At 35.2% G+C, this 11,785-nt stretch overlaps 1 protein-coding gene across 1 annotated transcript; it reads right to left on the bottom strand.

Moving 5' to 3' along the window:
• Positions 1-6,033: 6,033 nt before the first annotated feature.
• Positions 6,034-6,987, bottom strand: LOC144219338 (olfactory receptor 2T6-like). Its single transcript, XM_077749363.1, has one exon. The coding sequence runs from the start codon at positions 6,985-6,987 to the stop codon at positions 6,034-6,036; it is 954 nt and encodes a 317-aa protein (XP_077605489.1).
• Positions 6,988-11,785: the final 4,798 nt, after the last annotated feature.

The raw sequence follows: 11,785 nt of genomic DNA, 5'->3' as shown, positions 1-11,785 counted from the left end.
ATTTTCCCTTTTGGGGAAGACATGATACTCTATGGAGAAAAACATGTAAAACTCCACAAAAAAAAAAAAAAACGGTAGAAGTAATAAATGAATTCAGCAAAGCTGTAGAATATAAAATCAACGCACAGAAATCTGCTGTAGTTCCATATGCCAGTAATGAAGCAGCAGAAATAGGGATCAAGGAATCAATTCCTTTTGCAATTGCACCAAAAACAGTAAGATACCTACAAATAAACCTAACCAACGAGGTGAATAGTCTGTATCTGAACACTATAGAACACTTATGAAACAAACTGAAGAGGACACAAAGAAATGGAAAAGCATTCCATGGTAATGGATTAGAAGAACAAACGTTGTTACAGTGTCTATACGACCTGAAACAATTTACACATTTAATGCAACCTCTATAAGAATACTACCAGTATTTTTCATAGAGCTAGAACAAAGAATCCTAAAGTTTGTATGGAATTCAAATAGACTCCAAATAGCCAAAACAATACTGAAAAGAAAAACAAAATTGGAGACATCAAAATTCCAGATTTCAGGGCACCTGTATGGCTCAGTCAGTTAAGCATCTGACTTGGGGTCATGTCATGATCTCCTAGTTTTTGGGTTTGAGCCCCATGTCGGGATCTGTGCTGACAGCTCAGAGCCTGGATCCTGCTTCAGATTCTGTGTTTCCTTCTCTCACTGCTCCTCCCCTGTTCATACTCTGTCTTTCTCTGTCTCAAAAATAAATAAAAACATTTTTTAAATTCCATATTTCAAGCTATATTACAAAGCTGTAGTCATCTAGACAGTACAACACTTGTGCAACCAAATTTTGTATGTTGATTTGTATCCTGTGAGTTTACTGAATTCATTGATCAGTTCTTGCAGCTTTTTGGTGGAGTCTTTCAGATTTTCTATATAAAGTATCATGTGATCTGCAAATAATGAAAGTTTTACTTCTTTCTTGTGTTGGCCACCATTCTTTACAAATTATGTGTGTGTGTGTGTGCGTGTGTGTGTGCACGTGTGTATGAATGCTCCTGATTCCCAGAGAACAAATTACAATTTTATATTTTTCAATTGTTGTTGAGTTTTCATATCAATACAAAATGGACCTGTAGACAAAAACATTTGATGCAAGAGATTGAATTTTGTGCCAATGCTGCTGTTGACACAAATTGTGTCGCCCAGTACAGCTTGCTGGAACTCTGTTTCCTTATCTTTGGAATGATCATTTTGAATAAGATCAGTAATCACAAATAAAGGGTATTTGTGCCTGGCACCTACCCCCTTGGGACTCATCCCCAGGAGCATGCCTATGTCCATCCTGGTTAATGAAATTCTATCACTCTTCTTACAAAGCTTAACTCTGGTCTTTGTTCTTGACAAAATTCTCAGTGCAGAAATCAAGGTAGCCACTGGCAGTTGTTGAAACTGGCACATACCATGAACCCATTGATCAGTCACTGACGAGATTTTCTCTAGAATTACTTACTCTCTTGAACTTTCCTCCTGTATGAGAGGTTTCTCAAATTTCCTTTGGACATCATCTACAGAGTGTTTGCTGATTTTCAGGCCCTTAGGCAGGTCCTGGGATACCACTGGCACCCCTGTTTCACCATAGTGTTCAATTCACTTGCACTCCTTCCCATGGATGATTCTGTGCTTCTTAGGTACACCAATTAATGCCAAAATTCACTCTATTTGCTATATACTGGTCATTATTTTTTAGCAAACCATGTATTCATGATATTCTAAATATCAGAATAGAAACCGAGATATAAAACTTTGTTCATTACTTCCTGAAGTTGCTGAAAGAGCCTGTGCAGTACTCAAACTCTTGTCAAGTTATTTTTTTCTGAAACAATCATCAATTATATTTGCAGGAATATTACCCATTTCATTTATGGAGAAACTGAGGCTAAAGTAGCAGAGTCATCTAAGTGACAGCATGAGTGATTAACAGGGCTAAACGCCAAATCAATCACTGCTCTACACATTACTAATTCTTCTATGAACACAAGTTATGCATTTTGCTTGCAGGTTTCCACCAGAGGAAGCACAAATTCCTCACATTTTCCATTGGCTCTGCACCCATGCTTGGACAGCTCACAAGTGGAGAAATGACTACATAGTCCTTTAAAGGACTTCAAAATTGTCTACTATATTTTCACAGCTATTATGGTCTGAATTACATAACCCTTTTAGAGTTTGAAACTTGTATTGAATGATAAAATACACTCTGAGAAGAAAACCATTCCATTCACTCTCTAATGTTTTTCCTTGCAGTAGCAACCTTCTTTTGAAAGACTGTTTTCTCCTAGTGTGGAGAAGAATGCAGAGCACAGGGAAATATTAACCATTTGTTTCTCCTCCACACACAGACTCTGCATTACCAGTGCCTTCTTACATATTCAGAAGAGGGAAGGAATGCTGACTTAGATTGTAGAATGCCAAGAAAATGCTACCATATGTACAAGTGAAACTAAGTGACATTTGGTCCGGTTCTACTAATTAATTCTTCTACAGAAAAATATGAGCCTAATTTCTACTCACCCCCAAAATGCACACAGCCAAATGCTAAAAATGAGGCTAAGAAAATTAACAAATTTTATCATTTAATGCCCAGTCCCACCCCACTTCTACCAGCTCCATTATATTTTGGTGACAGCTTCTATGATTTCTTGAGTGAAATACAGTATCAGAGGGTTACATGTTTTTTATGAAGTTTTTTGTTAATAAAGTTTATATCTTAGTGGTTTTTTTTTTTGGTTCAAAGAAAGTTCAGCAGATGGTTAAGTGAGTTACCATATACTCCTTCCTTTCCCCCATTAACATCCTGTATTAGTGTGGTACATTTGTTACAATTGATGTACTATTTTTCATACATTATAATTAACTACAGTCTACAGTTCATATCAGGATTCACCCATTCTGTTCTATGACTTTTGACAAATGCATAAAGTCATGTAACTCCCACTACAGTATCATACAGAATTGTTTTACTACCCTAAATCCCATGTGTTCTTCCTACTCATCCTTTCCTCTCCCTAAGCCCCTGGCTGTCACCTTTCTTTGTTTCCATAGAGTTTCTTTTTCTAAGGGATGCCATATACCTGGAATCATATATTATGTATCTTTTCAGATTATCTTCTTTCACTTTATACTATATGTGGAAGATTCCATTATGTCTTTTCAGGGCTTGATAGTTCAATTTTATTTTTATTGCTGTATCATATTCTATTGTCTAAATGTACTGTAGTTTATCCATTCTCCTACTAAAGGTATCTGGATTAATTCTAAGTTTTGGGTGATTTTGAAATAAGTTTTTATAAACATTCACTTGCAGGTTTTTCTGTAAACACAAGTTTCCAAATTAGTTGTGTAAATCATGAGAAACATAACTCCCAGATTATATGGTAGGACTATGTTTAGTTTTGTAACAAACTACCAGACTGCCTTTTCAAGTGGATTTACTATTTTGCATCCTCACCAGCAATGAATGTGAATTCTTGTATTTTAGAATTTTGGTATTGTCAGCATTTTGAATTATAGCCATTCTACTAGGTGTATAACGATATATAATTATTGCTTTAATTACTATATTTTGAAAGTATGCTTATTTTTCCTTTTTCTAATCATCCTAATAAAATTTGTTTTCAATTCCTGCTGTTGGGATATTAATTTAATCTATTATCAATCCTTTGAACCTTAGTATAATTAACAAGGGAGTATGATTATGTAAGTGAGGGACACAGAAAGGAAAATGGGGTAAGTAAGAAAAAAAGCATGGATATTAGGAAGATGAAAAGCAATTACACTTGTTAAAAATAGATAAAATAATACTAGTATTCATTACATTTTTCATATTTGATCTTTAAAAGCTTATAAAGAAATACATACATTAGCTCAAATATCACAGAATGGAAGTTTTGTTCTATTGATACTGAGGGATGGACAGCGTTTGTTGAAAAAATGAACCTGAAATGAATGCTCAGTTTTCAGAATCAGCCCCCTCTTTCATTTCTGTTTTATGTAATGTGTTTCTTGTACTTTGCCATCTTTGAGTTAAAAACCAACTCCCTAATATCTGACACATGGTGCTTCACAAGTCAGTCTGACAAGATTGAAGGAGATGAGATCTTCCTGAAAAAAAGCCTCAAAAAGATTAACTCTAGTTTGCAACTGATAACCCTGCTGAATTAAATGGAAGCAGGTCTGTTTTTCCTGATTAACTAGTATTCCATTCCACAGTGTTCCAACGTGTATTATTTCATTGGTAAAAGATTTTGTCTACCACTCAACAGATTTTGTAGTACAATAGAAGGCGTGGTTGTTTATCTCACACACCACATCCAATGTCTGTCAGCAGTAAAACATGACTGAACCCAGTCAAGATTTTTCAGACTGGTAAGAATAGAAAGCCTGGAATAGTACCATGCAGAGATGGCCCAAAGGGCCAGGGATATGGTTCAGGTTCTTACAACTGGGTCTACAATTAAGCCTAAACACATGCATTCTCTGGATTTTAGCTTTCTAAATACTAAGTCATTTCCAAAGAATTTTCCAGCTCCAACTTTCAAATGAAAAACTAGTTCTTTCCTTCCCACTTTGAAATGTTATCCAATGGAAAACCCAATGCTGTAGCAAAGGAAAAGTGTGCTATTCACTTTTTCTTTGAAAAAGAAAAATTTATAGAAATATCCACACCACAACTGACATCTAGAGAGATATTCCAGAAATCTAATAATTTTAATTAATTGAAGAAACTTCAAAATAAAAGGGATTACTAAATTTGTGAATTATCTGAGCACCTTTTTCTCTCTCATCTACCAATGTCTTCTGATCTAATAATTAATTACCACTTAACAAATTTTAAAAATCATAGAATTGACCTATAGAGGATTAGTCTGCATTTCTGCAATAATACATGATCCATTTTATCCAGCTCTAAATTTACATAAAAGAAGAATGTTTTCAATTGCTAATCAAAAAAGATATCTGGATTTTCTAAATATTGATTTGAATCTATTTAAGTATTTCATTTGAAGACTGGCACTTTAGTCTCGTTCAAATGTATGCACATCTAACCCTTCCATAAACCCCATCAATAACCCTTTAAACAATGTAATAAATATCACTAATTTGTATGAGAACACTGACAGTGAAGAGAATATGTAACATTAACTAGACATTTGGGAGCTTTTGTATGCATTAATTACAATCAGAGAAGTGGTATGAGATAAGAATTGGAATTGTGACCAGCATATAGAGTCGCTCCAGGTGGTATGTAAAGTTGTTTCTATAAGATGTTTTTCAGGAGCCCAACTCAGAACTCATGAAAAAGCAAAGCACCTAGACTTTTAGAAGAAAACATGATATGTGCAGACATGGAACCTAACACAGAAAAATTTTGAGCCAGATCAGAGCTGAAGCATGTCTCCTGAGACTGTTCTACCATTAACCTCAGAGGATTCAAACACTAAAATCTGCTCTGGAGGCAGAGTTTGAACTTGAGACATATGCACTACCATGTAAATGTGCTAAGTATGCACAGTAACCTAGAATGTGTAAGTAATAGAATATGTATCAGTTCCCTAGTGTATATGCAAGCTTCTGGCCTCTGCCCCATCTGCATACTAAATAAAAAGCTAACTGCACTATCCCCAAAGAGAGTCACTGCTTTAGGAAATATTCCCAGTGTTCTCTTCACTTGTTACAAGGAAATAAAAGCTTCCACACCAGACTGACTGCATACCTTGGATGTACTATTGGCTTGCACTCACCAAGGGAAGGTGCTCATTGAATTCAGTAACAAAATGGGTGGACACAGAAAGAATAAACACCAGTGGTATTTAGGCACTCTGGCATTATTCATGTGTGAACGGTTTCACATTTTTGACAAAAGTAGTGCTGATGCAGTTCTCAGTATAACTGGCATTGGCAGTTGCTGAATGCATTATTCATATTACCTATGGTATAACCCCAAGTAATAGCACCCATGCACCCCTAATCAGATGTGGATGATTTAGACTGTCAGAATCATTTCTGTCTCATACCACGAGCCCCTTGACATCTTGCGAAGACCCTTTTAAAGGCCCCAGTTACATCTGTGTTCCTCAAGCTGTAAATGAGAGGATTTAACAAAGGGGTGAGAATGGTGTAAAAAGCAGAGAAGACCTTGTCTTTCATAGGTGTGTGGTAGGATTGGGGAAGCATATACGTGTATAGGGCGGCCCCATAAAACAAGGTCACCACCATTATGTGTGACGAGCAGGTGGCAAAAGCTTTCTTCTTCCCTTCTGCTGACTTCATCTGGTGCACTGTGATAAGAATCCTGGCATAAGAAGCAATCACCACAGAGAAAGGGATCAGCAGCATCATGACACAGCAAATGTACATCACCATTTCATAGGCAGCTTTGTCACCACAGGCCAGCCTCAGCATGGTAGGTGCTTCACAGAAGAAATGATTGATCTTGCGGGAACTACAGAATGGGAGACTCATGGTGATAGGGGTGAGGAGGAAGCTGTCCAAAGCACCACCAAACCAAGAGCTGGCTGAGATAATACAACAGACCCGGTGGCTCATAAGAACAGGATAACGAAGTGGGTTGCAGATGGCCACATAGCGGTCATAAGCCATGAGTCCCAATAGGAAAAATTCAGCCCCCACAAAGCCCATGTAGAGAAAGTACTGGGCTGTACATGCAATGAAGGAGATAGTCCCCTTGCCCACAAGATAATCGACCAACATCTTGGGTACAATGGTAGAGATGTACATCATGTCAATGATGGAGAGGTGGCTGAGCAGGAAGTACATGGGGGTGTGAAGGTAAGGGTCTATGTGGATCAGGAAGATAATGACCCCATTAGCTATCATGGCCATGAAGAAGATGGCACAAATTATGCTGAAAAGGAAGCCTGAGGCTGCACCGTGAGTGAAGAGCCCTATAAGAGTGAAGTCACTGGAACAGGTTTTATTATCTCCACCCATAGTGTTGAGTTGGACCTGGGGGCATAAGGAAATAAGTGAGGGGTTAATAAAAATTCCAGTAGATAATATGAACCATTTAAAGATGTCTGCATAAGCATTATTAAATTGAAATTACTTATATAACTAATATTAAATATTTTGTTCATGTATGTATGTTGTGGGGTAGATTTGCAGCTTCTTCTTTCTTGGATATTTCTTCTTGTTGAAGAACAATTTCAAAGTTGAGTCTCCATGGCATGAAAATGAATGGATATTTGGCAATTGATGATTGGTTTAAGGGAGTTTAGTTATTATTGCAGAACATGTGGGCCACAGAGAAGCTTCACCTAAAGTTGGCTTCCTTTATTTAAAATATGGACATGACTGTAAAACAATTGAATGAGCTAATTCAAATAACCAAATAATTTAGGAAGATGTTTTCTTGAATTGGGAAGTTTACAATGCCTATGAAATTGACCAGCCTCATCTAGATATAACTATTAAGTTGTAGATATAGCTGAAAATTATGAGCTATAGTAAATTGGATCATTGCGTTGTCCACTTAATCATTAATCAACCTTACTTGTTTCTTCACTCATTTGTTGAATCAGTAAATTGTACACCTGAAACTATTTTTACATCGTATATTAACTAGCTGGAATTTAAATAAAAACAAACAAAAAATAATAAAGTGATTTTATTATATAGGAAAACCCAGTAAATCAAATAACAGGTACATGATTCATTAAAATATCAGAGAACCAGAAAAAAAAAAAAAACAACCACCGCTACCTCATAATTATAAACTACTCTCAATTATAATTGTAGATTAAAATTTCCCAAATTAATATTAGTTAAACCCAGCAATGCATTAAAAAACATATCTGAAAATCTGTTCATTTAAGCCTACTTCCTCTCCTTCTCAATACCCTTTAAAGCTCTGCGTTGTTTGTGAGTTAAAGATCAGTGTCCTGAATGTGGTTTGCATAGACCTTGGTAGACTGAATATTCAAGACACTGTTCTCTACCTGCTTTACTCAGATTCTGTATATCCCTCTGTCTCTGATCCTCCTCTGCTCATGCTGTCTCTCTCTCTCTCTCCCTCCCTCTCTGTCTCTCTCTCTCAGAAATAAATAAAACATTAAAAACAAGGCTCTGTTCTCTAGTGCTCAGTCAATTTCTAACATTGGTCTCCCAGAAAATAACCAGACTCAGAAGTTCCCCCTGCCTGGAACACAATTCTCTTTTCATGTGGTTTCTATAATCCCAGGTCTCAGCTCACATAACTTTCTACGTGGACCTTCTCTGGTGTCAGTAATAGTGTCAAATGCTTTCATGATACGTTAACATATTCGTTCATAATATCAACAAAAATGATGAAATAGCTGGTAATGTACTAAACTCAGAGAAAATTGTAAAACTAATAAAATGCTTTTCTAATTGAAATCCCAATAGGAATTTTTTCTGGAGAAACTTGGTGAGATAATTTTAGATTTTATCTGAAAGAATGAGCATATGTTAAATGTCCAGATGGAAAAATGTTAAAAATTGACTGTACACCAACTTGACAGTAAACTATTAAAATTTTCATAAAGTAAAATAATTTTAAAAGTTGACAGTACATTCACCTCTGTGGCACCTATGTAAAATATGGAAGCTGAACAACTAGACAGAAAAGAGTGATTAGAAAGAAACATTCCTCACAACCACCACTCTCCAAAATATACACAAAACCATAGCATGTAAGTGGTTGCTGCACATTAGATAAAAATTTAAGTAAATGGAAAGACTAATTTCGTAATATGTATATGGAGATGAAGGAAAACCAAAAATGTCACCCCAAACTATTTCTTTGACATAAAACTTATTTTGAACCAAAGGAAATTAAGCAGAGTCAAACCTAGATAATTCTCTCTCTTTTCTGCCTAAAGGCAGAATATAAATTATCTGACTCTTAGCCCAGAGATGGACTCAATAAATCTGAAAACAAGAAACACCTTACTCTATTTGTTCTCTCCCTTATATTTACATTTCCAGTGTGCTCCTCTTGGAAGTCTAAAAATCTTGTAATTTCTCTACAAACTCATTGTTTTTTGTTGAAGATGCTATATAAGCCTCAGTCTTAAGCCATCCTCTTGAGTTACTTTTTTTTGTTGAGGTTTCTCCTCGGTATGATACACTGCATGCATTAAGAAGCTGTTTTTCTTTTGTTGATTTGTCATTCCGTTAAAGAACCCCAGCTAAACATTTTATGAGGAGAAGCAACGTTTTGTCTCCCCTACAGAGATAAAAAAAAATTGCAATTTAGAGTTAGAGACTAAGACTTTTCTTTTACACTCACAATCTTTAGACCAGGTGGCTCAAAAACTTGAGTAAAAAAAAATATACTACATTTCTAAAAGAAAACTTTTATATAGTCTTTAAGTCTTTTGACAAGGAAATATTATTTTTCATAACAAAAAAGTATGTTCAAAGAGTGACAGTAACATTTAGGATATCTCTATTTTAAGATTTTATTTTTTAAGTAATCTCTATACAAAATGTGTGGCTCGAATTTACAACCTCAAGATCAAGAGTTGCACCCTCCATCAACTGAGGCAGCTAGGCACCCCATACATTTAGGATTTTTGGTATGAGAACGTGAGTTCATACAATCTTATGCACCGCTAGTGTGAGTAAAAATTAATTTTTCTAGATGTTTTTGCAATATTTTTTATATCAAACATCTTTTAAAAACATCTACGCTTTAGCTACTTTTACAAATTTATTCTTAGGAAAAGAATCATATGAAGATGTGAATATATGGAAAGATGCTAATCAATTATTGCTTTTGACAGTAAAAATAAACTGGAAACAATCTAATCAACATCACTAGATTGAGAAATTTAAACTTTATTCATCTTATCTTGTACTTATTGGTAATAATGACGTAGTTTAGGCTTTTTGGTCATGTAAATATGTGCAGAATATATTTTTGACCAAAAATACATACTACTACTCATTTACAGAAATACATATGTATAAAAAATTACAATCATCTATACTTAGTTAAGCAATTTTAGCACAGTGATACGAAATAATGAGCCTAAAGGCAGAGATTTGGTTCAAGAAAAAGCAACCTGGAGGTTCTGCAGAACCGAACGGTGCTTGAGGAATCAGGAAGACACTTTACCAGAGCATCATAGAATCTGGTTTAATTTACCTACTGTATATTAAAGACTTTATATTTAGTCACTTTCCAAGTAAAATGAACTAGATCCTGATGGTTATCAGAGTCCCATAAAGACACCTTCAATCTCTCCCTGATGCTCTTAAACTTCTGACCAGGGAGAACACCTTCCCCTTATCCCATGATAGCTCTTCAACTTGATTCCATAACTTTTAGCAGTCTCCCTACGGTTTCTATTTGCTCTTTCTATCTTCCCAACTATAATGTGACCTATTTGAGGATAGACGAATCCACTAAATAGCCTTTATATTTACAGCCATTAGAACAGTCTTGCATATAACGACAGTCCATATATCAATAGATTACTCCTAGAATTTAATGACTCCTATACTTAATATTTTCTCATTTCAAATATGCATATGAGGGGACAATAAGTATAAATATTTTCTTTTGCTATCCCCTGTGAAATCACACTGTACCAAAAGGCTAACTTAGAAGACCTCTTGAGTCAGAACAAAACTGGGTCCCTGGGAAAGAAAGTTAATGACATCAGAGAGGTGATGGTGTCAGTGATCTGTTCCCTTCTAACCACATAGGTTCATTATCCCTGCACTTTCAACACAGCCCAAAAGCATCTTTCCAACCAACAGCTACAGCCGTTAATGAAAAGCACACCCATATTTTGGATACTGCTTCCTGATGTGTCTAAAATGGGCCACAAAAAGCAATACATAGAATCAGTTCATGAAATAGTGATTGGCTTTATATCACAATGCTACCAGAATGATTTACCATTTGATTATCCTTATCATAAGCACTTCTGGAATAAAATATTTGTTTTAAACAAATGAGTGGATATTTGTAGTTGAAGCAACAAAATTTTCAGCCCTCTCTCAATGTTTCTATGCTTATCATTATACTATGCCTATATTATATTATAGCTATATAGCATATACCCATGTAGTATACCTATTATACTATAGCTACACACCTATATTATATCTATACACTATACTATACCTATATCTATTATTATACAGTTAATTTCATTTTAAGTATTCCATTTTCACCTGAAAAACCTATCTTTTTGTGTGACAGTAGTCAGAAATAGTTGAATAATAGCCTATGTTTTAAGGTTTGACAACTAGGTTTTAGTCTACAATTTGGGCTTTATTAGTTTGGTCAAAAATATTTATTTCTGGACTCTTGCCTTGTTCTTCATCTGCTTCCAGTCCACTCTTCTTAAGATAGAGCATACTAATGCCTTACAATTCCACCAAAATTTCTACTTTCCAGACCTATTCAATTTAATTGCTTTGTCTTCTTACTTAAGTCTTCATGCTTTAAATTTATATCAAGTTCATGGGAAATGGAGATGCACAAAATATCTGAATTATCTCGAATGATTGAGCTTTCTTATCCATTTTCCAACATATACCCTATCCTAGCCCTTATACACATTATTTAAGAGGTACAAATGGTTTTCTTACCTGAGAATACAGGTGAAGAAGCTGATGAGAGCAGATATCTCTCTTATATCTAGAAAAAGGTATATTAGCCAAAACAAAATTAGTTATTGACAACTTCAAAAGAGATAAAACATTAGAAAATAAGCAGATAAAATGGAACTTCCTTGGTTTCCTTATTTCT

Source organism: Crocuta crocuta, unplaced genomic scaffold, assembly GCF_008692635.1.
Source record: "Crocuta crocuta isolate KB4526 unplaced genomic scaffold, BGI_CrCroc_1.0 scaffold972, whole genome shotgun sequence".
Lineage (NCBI taxonomy): Eukaryota > Metazoa > Chordata > Mammalia > Carnivora > Hyaenidae > Crocuta > Crocuta crocuta.
This window is presented reverse-complemented; position numbering and strand designations above follow the sequence as displayed.